Source organism: Pipistrellus kuhlii, unplaced genomic scaffold (assembly GCF_014108245.1).
Source record: "Pipistrellus kuhlii isolate mPipKuh1 unplaced genomic scaffold, mPipKuh1.p scaffold_m20_p_96, whole genome shotgun sequence".
Lineage (NCBI taxonomy): Eukaryota > Metazoa > Chordata > Mammalia > Chiroptera > Vespertilionidae > Pipistrellus > Pipistrellus kuhlii.
The window spans coordinates 129414-147500 of record NW_023425602.1 but is presented as its reverse complement, the minus strand read 5'-3'; the positions used below and the strand labels follow the sequence as shown (position 1 = coordinate 147500).

Below are 18087 nucleotides of genomic sequence, written 5' to 3'. Positions count from 1 at the left end.
CTGAGCTCCGCAGTGCCCCGGGCTGGGGGGGGGGGTCCCAGGCCTGAGCCCCGCAGTGCCCGGGCTGGGGGGGGGGGTCCAGGCCTGAGCCCCGCAGTGCCCCGGGCTGGGGGGGGCCCCAGGCCTGAGCCCCGCAGTGCCCCGGGCTGGGGGGGCCCAGGCCTGAGCTCCGCAGTGCCCCGGGCTGGGGGGGCAGGCCTGAGCTCCGCAGTGCCCCGGGCTGGGGGGGGGCCCAGGCCTGAGCTCCGCAGTGCCCCTGGCTGGGGGGGGGGGCAGGCCTGAGCCCCGCAGTGCCCCGGGCTGGGGGGGCCCAGGCCTGAGCTCCGCAGTGCCCTGGGCTGGGGGGGGAGGGCCCAGGCCTGAGCTCCGCAGTGCCCCGGGCTGGGGGGGCAGGCCTGAGCTCCGCAGTGCCCCTGGCTGGCCGCGGGGGGAGTGCAGGGGGGGAGAGACGGCTTAGGGGGCCTTCTTTATTTCCTTGCAACTGGCTCCTGTCTGTCCCTCTGGCCTGGCTCCCCGCTGGCTTCCTTGGGGCTCCAGCAGCTTTTGAAAGGCCACGGGCAGGTCCCCCGCCCCCCAATCCTTTTCAGGCTTTCTGTGTGGTTACTTTCCCACCCCGTGCTCTCCTCAGGCACCCCTGAAAGTCATCTCATTTCCTGAGAGTCATGCTGTTAATTCTCCCCAGTTCTTCTCCCCCGCGGCTGCCCTGCATGTCTCTCTGTGGACCCAGCAAAGGTCAGCCCAGCAGGAGCGCACCTGCTGCGGCTCTCTCCGGCTCTCTCCGGCTCTCTCCGGCCCAGTCCGGAGAAGCGGGAAAGGAAGGCGGAGGGGAGTTTGCAGGCGGGAGGGAGGGAGGGGTTCGTAATGGCTTTGAGGAGCTGCCTGGGACGTGGCAGAGGTCACTAATTTCCCTCGGACTCTTCTCCCTGAGCGGAGGAATGGGATAGGAGGCGGGCGGGGCCGGTGAGCTGGAGGGTGAGGTACGGACATGGTGCTGCGGGGGAGGCGAGGGTGTGGGTGAGCAGCAGCTGGAAGGCAGTTATTTAACGGGAGAGGGGAACCCAGAAGACGGGAAACATGGCGATGATGACAAAAGGGTTTCCGCAGAGGGGTGGGCAGTTGGGGGAAGTGGCTGGGTCGCAGGGATGGGTGGAGCGAGGAGAGCCGGCCCTCACCATCCTCCCCTCCCCACTCAGTGTGACCCAGGCCAGGCCACCAAGTACCTGTACGAGCTGCTCTACAACGACCCCATCAAGATCATCCTCATGCCGGGCTGCAGCTCCGTGTCCACGCTGGTGGCCGAGGCTGCCCGGATGTGGAATCTCATTGTGGTAAGTGGGGTGGGGTCGAAGGCAAGTCATTTTTGGGGTGTGTTTAAGGGGATGGCTTCCAAGATCCAGAGCCCTTGGCAGACCGGACGATCCGCCTCCTAGCACCAGCCCCCCCTTCACAGCCACTAGAAGGCGCCAGCGAGGGGTCCAGGCCTCTGACCTTGGGTGCGGGGAGGCGGAGGTGCCTGGAGCGCGGAGCGGGGGAGGCGCCCTGGCAGCTGCTGGCATGTCCTGGACGATGGTGCCCGCCCCTCCCCTGCCGTAGCTCTCCTACGGCTCCAGCTCCCCGGCCCTGTCCAACCGGCAGCGCTTCCCCACCTTCTTCCGGACGCACCCGTCCGCCACGCTGCACAACCCCACCCGCGTGAAGCTGTTTGAGAAGTGGGGCTGGAAGAAGATCGCCACCATCCAGCAGACCACCGAGGTCTTCACGTCGGTGAGGCACTGGCCGCGGTCCCACCCAGCTGGGCGGAAAGGGGTGGCCTGGGCGACCTGGTTCTTTGTCAGAGAACGGAGCCCCCGGGGATGCTCTTTCTGTGCCAGAGGAAGAGCACGTGGAATTTTAAGGATTGTAGGTCTCCCCCTTTGATGCTTTGTTCCCCAGACAGGCAGTCCCTGCTTGACCCAGTTCACTAAAGCAGGCTCACTCCAAAGTCAGGACACGGTGAGGGAGAAAGTCGGCGACAGGAACCCGGGAGGTAGCGATTCCGAGGCGCTCCGAGGGCTGGTGTGTGTGGACGGGAGAGGGGTGGAGCTGTGAAGACAGCGAGGGAGAGAAAGATGGAGACAGAGACAGAGAGGTGAGGAGGGAGGGGGCGAGCAGGCAGGGACAGAACGAGAAGTATGAACAAGGGTCAGGTAGCTGACTCGGATGCTGACAAGGCCGGGGGGCGGGGGAGGGGGGGAGCTGTGAGAAAGAAGACAGTGGGTTTCTTCTCCTTTATTTTGTTCTTTGAATCCTCTCTTTACTCTCACATTCATGGCCCTTTAACACCGCCCCTCCCCCCCCCCCCACACACACACACACTATCTCAGTGACTCAGGACACTCTTCTGTCCTTTGCCTCTTTTTTTTTTTTTTTAAATAAATCTTCATTGTTCAGATGATTACAGTTCTCTCCCCGACCTCCATAGCTCCCCTCTGCCCTCACCCCCACCCCTCTGTTCTCATCCATAGGTGTACAATTTTTGTCTAGTCTCTTCCTGCACCCCCACCCCCCTTCCTTACGGCACCCCCATACTGCTTTCCCCCCGAGAACTGTCAGTCCACTCCCTTTCTATGCACCTGATTCTATTAGATATATTCACCAGTTTATTCTGTTTATCAGATTTTTTATTCACTTGGTTTTTAGATTCACTTGTTGGTAGATATGGATTTATTGTTCATAATTTTTTTTTTTAAATATATTTTATTGATTTTATACAGAGAGGAAGGGAGAGAGGTAGAGAGTTTGAAACATCAATGAGAGAGAGTCATCGACCAGCTGCCTCTTGCACACCCCCTTCTGGGGATATGCCCGCAGCCAAGGTACATGCCCTTGACCGGAATCGAACCCGGGACCCTTCAGTCCCCAAGCTGACGCTCTATCCACTGAGCCAAACCGGTCCGGGCTATTGTTCATAATTTTTATCTTTACCTTTTTCTTCTTCTTCCTCTTCTTAAAGAATACCTTCTAGCATTTCATATAATACTGGTTTGGTGCTGATGAACTCCTTTAGCTTTTTCTTATCTGTGAAGCTCTTTATCTGCCCTTCAATTCTGAGTGATAGCTTTGCTGGGTAGAGTAATCTTGGTTGTAGGTTCTTGCTATTCACTTTGAATATTTCTTGCCACTCCCATCTGGTCTGCATAGTTTCTGTTGAGAAATCAGCTGACAGTCGTATGGGTGCTCCCTTGTAGGCAACTAACTGTTTTTGTCTTGCTGCTTTTAATCTCTCTTGGTCTTTTGCTCTTGGCATTTTATTTAAATATATTTTATTGGTATTTTTACAGAGAGGAAGGGAGAGAGATAGAGAGCCAGAAACGTTGATGAGAGAGAAACATCAACCAGCCGCCTCCTGCACACCCCCCACCGGGGATGTGCTCGCAACCAAGGTACATGCCCTGGACCGAAATCGAACCCAGGACCTTTCAGTCCGCAGACCAACGTGCTACCACTGAGCCAAACCAGTTTCGGCTGCTCTTGGCATTTTAATTATGATGTGTCTTGGTGTGGTCCTCTTTGGATTCTTCTTGTTTGGGGTTCTGTGAGCTTCCTGGACTTGTAAGTCTAATTCTTTCACCAGGTTGGGGGAAATTTTCTTCATTATTTCTTCAAATAGGTTTTCAGTATCTTGCTCTCTCTCTTCTTCTGGCACCGCCATAATTCGTATATTGGTTCGCTTGAAGTTGTCCCAGAGCTTCCTTACACTATCTTCATATTTTTGGATTCTTTTTTCTTTTTGCTTTTCTGGTTGGGTGTGTTTTGCCTCTTTGTATTTCAAATCTTTGACTTGATTCCTGCGATCCTCTAGTCCACATGTGTCAAACACAAGGCCCGCGGGCCAAATCCGTCCCGCCAGGCCTTGCAATGTGGCCCGCACCGCGCTGTCATCACTGCAGTCCGCTGCATTTCCATCACAATGACAGTTTATGACTATTCAGTAAACCATTCGGCCCTCGATTTAGGCTGGATTTTAGATTTTGACCCCTTCTCTTTTGAGTTCGACACCCCTACGTATGCTTAATTTCTAGTTGGTCCTTTTTCATATCCCCAAGGGTCTCACTAAATTTATTGGCATTTTCTAGAAAATTCTTGAAAAATCTTGTAACCGTGGTTTTGAACTCTATATCCAGTCGTTTGCTTTCCGCTATTTCTTTCATGTGTGACCTGTTTCTTTGTCTCTGCATTTTGGCTGCTTCCCTGAGTTGATAGAGTGGCTTTGTGTGCCAGGTGCCTTGAGGGCCCAATGGCTCAGCCTCCCAAGTTACCTGAGGTGGACACTCTTGGTGCACCCCTTTGTGGGCTGTGTGCACAGTCTTCTTGTAGTTAAGCCTTGATGTTGTTGGTATCACTGGGAGGAATTGGCCTCCAGGCCAACTGGCTGTGATGACCAGCAGTGTCTATGCTGGGAGAACTTCTGGGCTGGAGACACCCTTATGAGGCAAGACTTGCTTCAGTGGGGCTTTGGTGCTCACTGAGTCTACTCCCTGAATGTGTCCCTTATGGATCTGAGGAGTTGTGATCTGGATGGTCCCACTCTGACTCCTGGTACACTGGCTCTTGGATCTCCAAGGAGGTGCTAATTTAGCCTCTGCCAGAGGCCACCCAGCAGGAGCTACAGAGAGATCTGCAGATTCCTCTTCTTTGTTTGGGGTTTGGAGGTGCCCAGATGCAGCCCAGCTGTGAAGCAATGCAAGCTGCTGTGGGGCCTTTTTTTGGATGTTCTGGGTCTCACAGACTCAGTTGCAGTTTGTTAGGTAAGTTTGGAATTCAAAGGACCAGGCCAGTGGGCGGCAAACTCATTAGTCCACAGAGCCAAATATCAGCAGTACAACAATTGAAATATTTTTGAGAGTCAAATATTTTAAACTTAAACTTCTTCAAACGCCATTTCTTCAAAATAGACCGGTCCAGGCTGTGGTATTTTGTGGAAGAGCCACACTCCAGGGGCCAAAGAGCTGCACATGGTTTACGAGCCGCAGTTTGCCGACCACTGGACCAGGCCATTCATATGCAAAAGCCTCTGCGCTCAGCTTGGATCAGGCAGAGTCTCAGGGCAGAACAATCAGCACTGGCCTCATGAGGCGGAATCTCAGGGTGGAGCAAACAGCAATGGCTTCCCATCAGCCCTGCCTAAGAGGCCCTGGGTCGCAGTGTCCTGCGGTAATTGCTGCAGGTACCTCTGAGAGAAAGCTGCCCTCAATTTCCACCTGCTGCTAGACAGTCCAGTTTCTCCCCATATGAGTTTGGGTTCCCAGAGTCTTGCCCGGAACTGGAGTTCAGAGCAGTTGGGAGCTTGTATCTCCCTCCTGATTGAAAAAGCCAGCCGCATCCTCATTGCCAGCCCTCTCTGTACCTCTGCCTTCCGGCAGCTCCTCTGAGTCTCAGTGTGCTTTTCTCTTCTATTTGTAGAATTTCCGCTCAGCCAGCCTTCCTGTGGTTCCGGATGATGTTCGTTTTTTCTTTTAGTTGTAGTTTTTAAAAATATATATTTTATTGGTTTTTCACAGAGAGGAAGAGAGAGGGATAGAGAGTTAGAAACATTGATGAGAGAGAATCTCCGATCAGCTGCCTCTTGCACACCCCCTACTGGGGATGTGCCCGCAACCCAGGTACATGCCCCTGACCGGAATTGAACCTGGGACCTTTCAGTCCGCAGACCGACGTTCTATCCACTGAACCAAACCAGTCCTGGCTTTTAGTTGTAGTTTTGAAATGGTTGTGCGAGGCAGCAGTTTAGGTGTTTTTCTATGCTGCCATCTTGGTTTCTCTCACCTGCCTCTTGAGACTGACATCATCCTGTCTGTCCAGGTCCTGCCTGTCTTTTATGGGTCCTGTTTCCTTCCCCCATGTTTGCTGTCAGTGGTGAGAGGGCTGAGCGGGTGACTTGTCGGGCACAGAGGTGCAGGAGAGCTCTCCGTGCTCCTCCTTGCTTGGAAGCTCCTCCCGAGACTGGGGCCGTCCTCCGACCACTCCCACCCGGGGCAGAGGATGTTGGCGGAGTGAGGTTTGCACTGCCATTCCTTTGTGGGTGTGCGATCCCAGGCCAGATCTCTGGTCCTCACCTGCTGTGCACCTCTGTTCTGTCCCATCCTCACTGAAGACTTTGGACGATCTGGAGGAGCGAGTGAAGGAGGCTGGAATTGAGATTACTTTCCGCCAGAGTTTCTTCTCAGACCCAGCGGTGCCCGTCAAGAACCTGAAGGTGGGATGGCGGGGAGTTGCTGGGGGCACAGCGGTGGGTTGGTGAGAAGAGCCGGTGGGCGATGTTGGGTTTTACGTTGTGATGTAGTTGACACAACGTTGTGTAAGCTTAAGATGCCCAGCATTGGGTTTGATACAGGGAGAGATTGCAGTAGGGGCCCCCCTGATTGGCTGATGCCCGCATCAGTCACCTCATCTAGGTTCTGTGAGACAGTAGCCTGTCCCGGGAAGCTTATCTCCACATTCCAGGCGACGTTCACCCACTCCTGCTGAACTGGCCGTGCACACTGCCCCTGGCAGGAGCCTGGCATCGCCGTGGCACTCAGCTTTTCTCCCTCCTGCCTGCAGCGCCAGGATGCCCGCATCATCGTGGGACTTTTCTATGAGACGGAGGCCCGCAAAGTGTTCTGTGAGGTGACGTTGAATCTGGAGAGGGAGGGAGTGGGCGGGCTCTGGCCCTAGGTGTCGCCAGGACCTCCTCTGTGGCTCTGCTGAAGTTGATAGCAGAGGATCCGAGGTGATGATTAATATGATGTCCCTGTCGGTTGGCTCTGACTCCATCTCACACACATGACACTCTCTCCAGATCTCATTTTTCTACCATGTATGTTTCCAGGGGGTCTAGCGTAACCTTTCCTTATGGCTGGAAGAGGCCACTTGGAGATAGAGACTGGGAGGAGCTTAGGGGAGGAGGCGAGCCGGAGACCTGCAGATTTCTCTCTGAGTCCCCAGAGGCTGGACAGTGACACACGACATAGGACCAAAAAGCAATGGCAGACCGTCCCCTTCTTCTGCTTCCAGGTGTACAAGGAGCGGCTCTTCGGGAAGAAGTACGTGTGGTTCCTCATCGGCTGGTATGCGGACAACTGGTTTAAGACCTATGACCCGTCCATCAACTGCACAGTGGACGAGATGACCGAGGCGGTGGAGGGCCACATCACCACCGAGATCGTCATGCTGAACCCTGCCAACACCCGCAGCATCTCGAACATGGTGAGTGGGGGCTCAGCGCCATGCGGCCGGAGCCCTGAGGGGCCCGAGGGGCGGGGAGCAGGCGGCTGTGCCCACCTCCAACTTGTGTCAGGTTTCCTCTGTTTTCCACTGATGCTCTGACTTGCTTGGGCAAGAAAGAGGCAATGAGGTGGTGCGATGAAGGTGGTCTGATGAGTGGAAGGGCTGTTACCACGGAAACGAGTTGTTGGCAAGAAGTGAGCTGAGGGAGAGGTGTTAGTAATAACAGAGGCACACGCAAGCACACCTTTCAGGAGCACCATCCTGGGCTTGTTTTCTCGGCGATTCAAAGCTTTTTTCTGGCTGGTGCTCACTCAGCAGTCCTCTTTTGGATAATCCCTCTAGAATTTCAGATGTGAAGTAAGGACGTTTGAAGTCATTTAGCCCCAGCCCTGCAGGGAGGGCTCGTGGGAGGGTGTGAGGGGAAGAGGCACTGCATCTCTTTTCTTTTTTAATTTTACTGATTTCAGAGAGGAAGGGAGAGGGAGCGATGGAAACATCAGTGATGACAGGGAATCATTGGTCAGCTGCCTCCTGCACGCCTCTTACTGGGGATTCCAGGCATGTGCCCTTGATCATAATTGAACCCGGGATCCTTCAGTCCACAGGCCAATGCTCTGTCCTCTGAGCCAAACCAGCCGGGCACGCACTGCAGCGTAAGGAATACAGAGTCTAGGGGGAGCTGGATGGGACTGCCCAAGTGTCTGCTTATTGTGCCCTGGCGGTCCCAGGTCTGAATGCCCGCTTCCGGCAGCAAGCTGAGGGTGACTGATGGTTATAAAGCCCCCAACTATCTTGTTAAAAAAGCTGTGGTAGCAGTTGCTTTTGTGTGGTAAACCAGGAGCTTGATACATACCTTTAGTGATTCTCACAGCAGTACTCTCTCTGAACCTGTGCCCCGTCACCTCCAGGGGAACCGGGAAGTCTGACTGAAAACTTCGCTTCTCTTGGCTGACACTTTCTGAGCGAGAGAGAAGGGAGACTTGGGAAGTGGATTCTGGCAGCGGGCTGTGCTTGGAGGGCCAGCTGCCAGGTGGACTCTGCCCATGGAGGCGGCTGGGCGCTCCTCGGGTTCTGTGTGTCAGGCGTCGTGGTTGGAAACCCTGAGAGGGCGCTCGCCCGGGGAGGCGTCCTGAGAGCTGGGGGGCTGTGACTGACGTGAAAGGCTTGTTCCCGGAACCTTCCAGTTGTGGCTTCTGCCTCCTCGCAGGAGCCGGGGAGCCCTGGCTGGAGCAGGGAGGGGCCGGGGCCCAGGGACCTCTGGCTTTGGGGCAGAGGGAGGTCTTTCCCTTGGTCTCCAGAGGAAGGTGCTGCCTTCCAGGGCTCTCGGGCTGCAGGCCGGCCCTGGAGGCTGGACCACCAGGGGAAGCCCGGTTTTCCAGAGGAGCAGCAGCCATCACATGAACTAGGGAAGAGACCCGGGCGAGGTCAGCAGACCAGGAGGGGTGGTCAGCAGCAGGGCGGCCCCAGGGCCCGGAGTCCGGTGCCGCGGAGGGAGCGCATTGGTGGCTGTGAGTGCGAGGAACGGTGCTGAGAACCAGAGCTGCCTGGAAGCCGGTGAGTGTGCGGGTGCCTGGCTCCCCCTCGGGGTCTGCTTCCCGAGGGCTGGGCGAACGTTCTGACAGGTTCCTGGGGATGTGGATGCTTCTGCCTGGGGCCGTATTTTGAGGACCATTGGTTTTCAAGCAGAGGTTGTAGTATCTAGTTGGTTGGCACAACTGCTGTCCAGTGGACGAGCCAGGGATGCTTCCAGATGGTCCCCTGCCCCAGACGGTGGCTGCGCGGGGAGCTGCCCTGGGCCAGGCCAGATGCCCGGGGGCGGGGGGGGGGGGGAGGGCTGGAGCCGAGTGCACGGGGTGGGGCGGGCGGGGTGGGGTGGCTCTGAGCCGGCAGCTCTGGGCTGGAGGGGCAAGTGGGCGGATTGTGAAGACAAGGAGTAAATTCTTTTCTTTTTGTTAACCCTCACCTGAGATGTTTTTCCATTGATTTTTAGAGAGAGTGGGAGGGAGGTGGGGAGAAACATCGATGTGAGAGAGACACAGGGCTGGGGATCCAGCCTGCAACTGAGGTCCACGCCCTTTGACAGAAATTGAACCAGGGCCCTTCAATCTGTGAATGGAGGCTCTGTCCACTGAGCCAGTGAGGCTGGGCTTAATGAGTACATTCTGACAGCAGTACAGGTCCCATCAATGTGGGAAACACAAAATAAAACTTACCTCATTCTATACGTTTTAGGTCTCTGTTGAGCATCAACTCTTACATGTAGGAGCTGCCAGACAGGGCTGTTAAAAAATTAGTTCCATGAATTTGAAGTTGGTTACTTCACTAATTTCTATGGGTTATGGAATTTTTGTTCTGTTTTCCTGAGCTGCCTAGTAACATTTTTATTTCAAAAGTGAGGAGCTGTTCTGGCAGCTAGTCTTTGGGCTCAGTGGTGCCAGCAGCGGTCGGGCTGGTGCGGAAGGGCACAGCGGGCGATTCCCTGCCGGTTGGTGACTTTCTGACAGTGTTTACTTTGAACTTCGGAGCGGAAGCAGCGGCCCTGCCCGGTAGCCCAGTTAGAGCCTTGTCCTGATATGTAAGGTTGTGGGTTTGATCGCAAGGATGTATATGTAAGTGGAACAGCAAATTGATGTCTGTCTGTCTCTCTCTCTCTCTCTCTCTCTCTCTCTCTCTCTCTTGCTCTCACTCTAAGAAGTCCATCAAAAATTTTTTTTAAAAGCCTCAGCCAGCTGCTGTCCTCTCAGGGACTCGGGCTGTGGGTCCTGCTGCGCAGCTCAAGTTCTCAGTGCCTGTTTCCTTATTTCTAAAAGGGCCATGCACCGCCGGAACCAGTCTGGCTCATTGGGTAGCGCGTCAGCCTGAAGACTGAAAGGTCCCGGGTTTGATTCCGGTCAAGGGCATGTGCCTTGGTTGAGGGTGTGCAGGAGGCAGCTGATCGATGTTTCTCTCTCATCCATGTTTCTGGCTATCTCTCTCTCTTCCTCTCTGTAAAAAAAACCCCACAATAAAATATAAAAAATGTAAAAAATAAAAGGGCCATGCACCTCATTTAAAGGCTAGGTAAGTGGTGCATGTACCTTAGAAAAGTGCCTGGTGCTTACAGACATAGTGAACGTAGTAAGCTGTTATTACCATTTTTTAATGTTTTTATTTAATTTTTTAATTTTTTAATTAAGGTATTATACGTGTACAAATCTTATCATTGCCCCCCCCACCCCACTCCCACATATGCCCTCACCCCCCAGAGTTTTGCATCCATTTGTTATGCTTATATGCATGCATACAAGTCCTTCAGTTGATCTCTTATCTCCCCCACCTCTCCCTACCCTTCCCGCTGTGATTTGATAGTCTGTTTGATGCTTTAATGTCTCTGTATCTATCATTTTGTTCACCAGTTTATAATGTTCTTTATTTTCCATAAATGAGTGAGATCATGTGATATTTTTCTTTAATTGCCTGACTTATTTCACTAAACATAATGCTCTCCAGGTCCATCCATGCTGCTGCAAATGGTAAGAATTCCTTCTTTTTTACAGCAGTGTAGTATTCCATTATATAGATGTGCCATAGTTTTCTGATCCAATCATCTGCTGACGGGCACCTAGGCTGTTTCCAAATCTTAGTTATGGTGAATTGTGCTGGTGTTTCTGATTGGTGTTTCTAGTTTCTTAGGATATATTCCTAGGAGTGGGATTACTTGGTCAAATTTCAATTTTTAAAGATATATTTTATTGATTTTTTTTACAGAAAAGAAGAGAGAGGGATAGAGAGTTAGAAACATCGATGAGAGAGAATCATCGATCATCTGCCTCTTGTACCACCCCTACTGGGGATGTGCCCGCAACCAATGTACATGCCCTTGACCGGAATCGAACCCGGGACCTTTCAGTCTGCAGGCCGACGCTCTATTCACTGAGCTGAACCGGTCTCGGCGCAGTTTCAATTTTTAGAGGAAACTCCATACTGTTCCCCACAGTGGCTGCACCAGTCTGCATTCCCACCAGCAGTGCACGAGGGCTCCTTTTTCTCCGCATCCTCCCCAGCAGTTGTCCTTTGTTGATTTGTTGATGTTGGCCATTCTGACAGGTGTGAGATGGTACCACATTGTTGTTGTGATTTGCATCTCTCGGATAATTAGTGACTTTGAGCATGTTTTCATGTCTTTCTCTGTCTTCTTTCAAAAAGATTCTATTTAGGTTCATTGCCCATTTTCAAAAAAATATATATATATTTTATTGATTTTTTACAGAGAGGAAGGGAGAGAGATAGAGAGCTAGAAACGTCCATGAGAGAGAAACATCAGCCAGCTGCCTCTTGCACACCCCCCGCCGGGGATTTGCCTGCAACCAACATACATGCCCCTGACTGGAATCGAACCTGGGACCTTTCAGTCCGTAGACCGACGCTCTCCCACTGAGCCAAACCGGTTTTGGCTCATTGCCCATTTTTTATTGGCTCATATATCTTCCTTTAATTTAGTTGTATAAGTTGTCTGTAGATGTTGGAGATTAAACCTTTATCAGTGATAACATTTGCAAATATGTCCCCCCCATACAGTGGGCTTTCTTATTGTTTTGTTGATGGTTTCTTTTGGTGTGAAAAAGCTTTTTATTTTGATGTAGTCCCTTTTGTTTATTTTCTATTTAGATTCCATTGCTTTGGCATATGTCTGAGATTTTGCTGCTTGTGGATGCCTCTAGTATTTTTATGGTTTCCAGTCTTATGTTTAAGTCCTGTATCCATTTTGAGTTTATTCTTGTGGATAGTGTAAGTTGATGGTAAGATGAGTTTCATTCTTTTGCATGTATCTGTCCAATTTTCCCAACACCATTTATTGAAGAGACTATCTTGACTCCATTGTATATTCGTGCCTCCTTTGTCAAATATTAATTGAGCATAGTAATTTGGGTTGATATCTGGGTTCTCAATTCTATTCCATTGGTCTATATGTCTGTTTTTGTGCCAGTACCAGGCTGCTTTGAGAACAGTGGCTTTGTAATACAGTTTGAAATCTGGTATTGAGATCCCTCCAACTTTACTCTTCTTTCTCAGGATTGCTGTGGCTATTCGGGGTCTTTTTTTTATTCCAGATGAATTTTTGAAGAGTTTTTCTAGGTCAGTGAAATATGCTGTTGGTATTTTAATGGGGAGTGCATTGAATCTATAGATTGCTTTGGGTAGTATGGACATTTTAATGATGTTGATTCTACCAATCCATGAACATGGTATGTTCTTCCATCTGTTTACATCTTCCTCTATCTCTTTTTTCAGTGCCGTGTAGTTTTCCGCGTATAGGTCCTTTACTTCCTTAGTTAAATTTATTCCTAGGTATCTTAATTTTTTTGATGCGATGGTAAATGGGATTGCTTTTTTAGTCTCTATTCACTATTGGTGTATAGAAATGCCATAGATTTCTTGGCGTTAATTTTATATCCTGCTACATTGCCAAATTCATTAAGTTTGTTAGTTTTTTGATGAAGTCTTTTGGGTTTTTTATGTAATGTCATATGCAAATAAGGATAAATTTACTTCTTCTTTTCCAATTTGGATGGCTTTTATTTCTTCTTCTTGTTTGATTGCAATGGCTAATACTTCCAGTACTATTTCAAACAGGAGTGGTGAGAGTGGGCATCCCTGTCTTGTTCTTGTTCTTAGAAGGAATGGTTTTAGTTTTTGAAGTTAGCTATGGGTTTATCATATATGGCTTTTATTTTGTTGAGGAATGATCCTTCTATTCCCACCTTGTTAAGAGTTTTTGTCAAGGAAGGGTGTTGGATTTTGTCATATGCTTTTTCTGCATCAATTAATATGACTATGTGGTTTTTAATCTCTCAATTTGTTTATGTGATGTATCACGTTTATTGATTTGCGGATATTGTACCATCCTTGCATTCCTGGGATAAATCCTACTTGGTCATGGTGTATGATTTTTCTGATGTGCTGCTGGAGCCGATTTGCTAGAATTTTGTTGAGGATTTTGGCATCTATTGTATGTTCATGAGGTATATTGGCCTGTAATTCTCTTTCATTGAGTTGTCTTTATCTGGTTTTGGTATTAGAGTGATGCTGGCTTCATAGGAGTTTGGAAGTGTTCCTTCCTCTTGAATTTTTTGGAATAGTCTGAGGAGGATATGTTTTAGTTCTTACCTGATTGTTTGGTAAAACTCCACTGTGAAGCCATCTGGCCCCGAGCTTTTGTTTGCTGGAAGTTTTTTGATGACTGCTTCAATTTCTTCTGTAGTTATTGGCCAATTGAGGTGTTTAGATTCTTCCTGATTTTTCTAGGAATATGTACAAAATATTGAAAACCTATTAGAAGAAATAATGACAAAACTTTCCCTACCATCGAGACTGGTTTGGCTCAATGGATAGAGCGTCGGCTTGGGGACTGAAGGGTCCCAGGTTTGATTCTGGTCAAGGGCATGTGCATTGATTGCGGGCACATCCCCGGTAGGGGGTGTGCAGGAGGCGGCTGGTCGATGATTCTCTCTCATCGATGTTTCTGGCTATCTATTCCTCTCCCTTCCTCTCTGTGAAAAATCAATAAAATATATTTAAAAAAAAACAAAAAAAAGCCTTTCCCTACCTTGTGAAAGAAATAGAGTTACAAGTTCAGGAAGCGCACAGAACCCCAAACAAGAGGAATCCAAAGAGGACCATAGCAATTAATGTAGATTATAGAGCTGTCTGAACTGGTTTGCAAGTTAGAAGAGACAGTAAAGGCCATTCATAAGCAAAAGCTGCTGCTTGGAGCTTGAGTGTGTTTGCAGATTGTGCGGGGTGGAGTCTCAGGGCATCACTAGGCTAGGCCAGGGTGTGGCAAACAGCGATGGCTGGAGTGAGCTGTCCTGCGCTTCCGACTGACTGAGCCCCATGTCTCACGCCCCAGAGCAACAAACTGTTATTCCTCCGCACAGCTCTGCAAGCCAGCCCCCCTCATTTTCCAACCTGATGACAGACAGTCCAGCTTCTCCCTGTAGGAGTTTGGGTCTCATGCGTCTCCCCTTTGGGTTGAAGAAAGCAATGCCCACTGCCAGCTGGGATCTGCCGCCAGCCTGTATCGCGCACCCCTATACCTCAGTGTTTTAGCGTTTATGCACTGAATGCTCCCCTCTCTTTCCATCTGGTTGTAGAACTTCCACTCAGCCAGCTTTCCTGTGGTACTGGGTGATTGATGTTTTGTCTTTTAGTTGTAGTTTTGAAATTGTTGTGCACAACTGCAATATAGGTGTGTTTACCTACGCCGCCAACTTGGTTTTTTACAGATATTGTTTTGTTTTGTGTTGTCCCAAAGTTCCCTTAGGCTCTCCTCCTGCTTTTTAATTTTATTTTTCTAGAAGCTGCTTTACTTGGGTATTTTTTCCTACCTTGTCTTCTAGCTCACTGATGTGGTCCTCTGCTTCTTCTAGTCTACTCTTGATGCTTTCTATTGAGTTCTTTCCAGCAGCGATGTCAGTTTTCATTTCTTGATTCTTCTTCATTTCCTTTTGTTTTGTTTTTTAATTTAATAAATCTTTATTGTTCAGATTATTACAATTGTTCCTCCCCCCCCCCACCCCCCATAGATCCCCTCTACCCGGTTCCCACCCCACCTGCTGTCCTTACCTCCCCCCCATTGTCCTCATCCATAGGTGTATGATTTCTATCCAGTCTCTTCCTGCATGCCCCCACACCCCTTCCCCCAGGGAATTGTCAGTCCACTCCCTTTGTCTGCCTCTGATTTTATTATATTCACCAGTTTATTCTGTTCATCAGATTTTTTATTCACTTGATTTTTAGATTCATTTGTTGATAGACATGTATTTTTGTTTTTCACAATTTTTATATTTACTTTTTCTTCTTCCTCTTCTTAAAGAATACATTTCAGCTTTTCATATAATACTGGTTTGGTGGTGATGAATTCCTTTAGCTTTTTCTTCTCTGTGAAGCTCTTTATCTGACCTTCAATTCTGAATGATATCTTTGCTGGGTAGAGTAATCTTGGTTGTAGGTCCTTGTTGTTCATCACTTTGAATATTTCTTGCCACTCCCGTCTGGCCTGCATAGTTTCTGTTGAGAAATCAGCTTGTAGGTCATTAACTGTTTTTGTTTTGCTACTTTTAATATTTCGTTTACTTCCTTTTCTGGTGATACCTGCTTTTCTTTCATATGTGGTCTGTTTCTTCGTCTCCCTGTGGTCTCTCTTCTCTGGGTGTCTGGTTATATAGTTCTCTCTCCTGCGTTGATTTAAAGGCACAAAATTCAACATATCCAGGTACAGTGCACAAGGTACTGAATAGAAATGTATTCACTATATTGATAACCACCAGAGAAAGGCAAATTAGAGGATAGGAGAGAAAGAAGAAGAGAAAAAAAAAGAAAGAGTGCAAAAATGAAATTGGGAAAGGAAAAAAAAGTAAGAGAGAAAAAAGAATATGAAAGAAGAGGGGAACAAACTATATATATGGAGAGAAAACTCCAATAGAACAGCCACTAATCCCAACAAATGCCAGCAACAAACACGTAGAGATGAATGCAAACTACAAACAACAACTAATATCAAGCGAGGTGAGGGAAAACAGAAGCAAAAAAAAAAAAAAAACACAAAAAAAACCAAAATAATCTCACAAACAAGCGTAACAAATCAATATAATCAACATTCAAGCAAACAACAAAAAAAGGACAGAGCAAAGAACATTTTTTTGATAGTAAAGACAGGGAAGAGAGAGGTGTGTATGGACTTGGAGCAGGGGATTGGAAATTAGACATCTAAGTAGGGTGAAATTTTAAAGGGATAAAAAAGAAGGAATAGGTAAAATCTAAAGCAGGAAAAGGGTAAGAGAAACAGGACACCAAAGGAGGAAAAGTGAAGAAGAGAGTGATGGCATGAAGGTATATTTGAGATAGAGTAAAATGATGCTAAAGGAAAGATGAATATAGAATGTAGGACACTAATCTGAAAGTAAAATAAAGAGAAAATAAAAGGACACTTTTTTGTAAAAAAAAAAAAAAAAGTTAAAATAGTAGTAGTAATAATACTGAAAATAAAAATGTAATAATTAAAAAGGTAAAATCAAGTGAGGAAAAAAGTTAGTTTCTCAAGTAAAAGACGAAAAAAAAAAATAAAAAAACATTTAAAAAAAAGTGCAGCAGTGAAGGTCATTCACTTCCTCTACTGTTCCGTTTGGCAGGCCTGTTTGCCAGTCAGGACGGTATTGCAGTTTCCTGCGTTCCACTGGTCCTCACTGTTGTAAGCCAGTCCTGATTTTTAAGCAGGCGCTGTCTTAATTTCTTGTATTCCTTTATTTGTCATTATATAAGAGTCAATTTGTGACTCGGCCCCCGGGTGGCAGTGTTTCTGGCTTGGGCTCGGGCCCCTGGGTCCCTCCAGCCAGTGCTGAGGTCCTGCTTTCCCTGTGGGCCGCCCTGGGCTGGCTCTCCGGTGGTTATCCCCGCTCTGACCCCAGGTTCCAGAGAAACGGCTTTCCCCTGCAGACTCAGGGTGTCCCCGGCGGGGGGACGCTCTGCATTGGGCTCAGTGATCAGAAGCTGGATTTAAAGGTCGGGGAGCCAGCGTACGCCAGTGAGAGCTCGGGCTGCACGCAGTCTGTGCAGTCCTTTCCCCCGTCTCTAAGCATCGGCGCACTTTTTTAGGTTGTCCTTTTGCGTCAGATCAAATGCATTTCTTCTTAGAGCTCCTTCTGTCAGCGTCTCTGCGGACCCTCCGCAGTCACGGTCGTGCCGGCCCAGCCGCCACAGGCTTTTCTAGGCGCAGAGCTCCCCGGTCCCTGGGACCAGAGGCCGCCCTTCCCCGGGCGAAGCTGACCTCTCCGTGGGCGTGCAGAGCCCTCTGAGTCCCGTGCTCCGTCACTTGGGGCCGGTGCTGGGTTCGCAGCTGTTCGGCGGGTGCCGTGGGTGTAGATTTTCAGGCTTCCAGTAACATCCCTTCCCCTTCAAGATGGCGCGGTCTCTGAGTCCCAGCCGGTGGCTCCGGGAGGGACCCCGGCAGCAGTGGGGGCTGCCCGGTCAGGGAGCCCCGTCCAGCAGTCCCACCTTGTCCTGGAGGACAGCCGTCCCTCAGCTCACCAACAAACTCCCTGTGGGACCCTCTGCTGTTCCTTCTATCTCTCCGAGACAAGGCTCAGGTCTCATCTGTCTATTCCGCTGCCATTTTTTTGAGTTGATATTATTTTTTTATAGTTTTTTTAAAACAATGTTTTTATTGAGTTCAGAGGGGAAGGGAGAGGGAGAGAGAGATAGAAACATTCAGTGATTAGAGAGAATCATTGTTTGGCTGTCTTTTGCACGTCCCCTCCTGGGGACTGAGCCCACAACCAGGGCATGTGCCCTGACCAGAAATCGAATTCTGACCTCCTGATTCATAGGTTGATGCTCAACCACTGAGCCACACCAGCTGGACAACAAATACATTTTTTTTTAAAGCTATTCACTGAGCAATATCTTTTTTTTTAAAATATATTTTATTGATTTTTTACAGAGATGAAGGGAGAGAGAGAGAGAGAGCGAGCTAGAAACGCCAATGAGAGAGAAACATTGACCAGCTGCCTCTTGCACACCCGCAACCAATGTACATGCCCCTGACCGGAATCGAACCTGGGACCTTTCAGTCTGAAGGCCGATGTTCTATCCACTTAGCCAAACTGATTTTGGCTGAGCAATATCTTTTTTAAAAATATATTTTTATTGATTTCCAAGAGGACGGTAGAGGGGGAGTGAGAGAAACATCAGTGGTGAGAGAATCATTGATTGGCTGTCTCCTGCATGTCCTCTACTGGGGATTAAACCTGAAACCTGGGCATGTGCCCTTGACCGGAATTGAACCCAGGACCCTTCAGTCCA

The 18087-nt window shown here is 49.3% G+C and overlaps 1 protein-coding gene across 2 annotated transcripts in view; it reads left to right on the top strand.

The window, feature by feature from the left end:
- The window catches only part of GABBR1 (gamma-aminobutyric acid type B receptor subunit 1), a 38378-nt gene that overhangs the window by 9283 nt on the left and 11008 nt on the right, over positions 1 to 18087 (top strand). For both annotated transcript variants that reach the window (XM_036428935.2, XM_045578312.1), the window contains 5 exons: positions 1194 to 1328; positions 1594 to 1764; positions 6134 to 6235; positions 6583 to 6648; positions 7036 to 7227. In XM_036428935.2, the coding sequence (XP_036284828.1) occupies positions 1194 to 1328; positions 1594 to 1764; positions 6134 to 6235; positions 6583 to 6648; positions 7036 to 7227 (666 nt within the window). The remainder of the gene's footprint in view (positions 1 to 1193; positions 1329 to 1593; positions 1765 to 6133; positions 6236 to 6582; positions 6649 to 7035; positions 7228 to 18087) is intronic.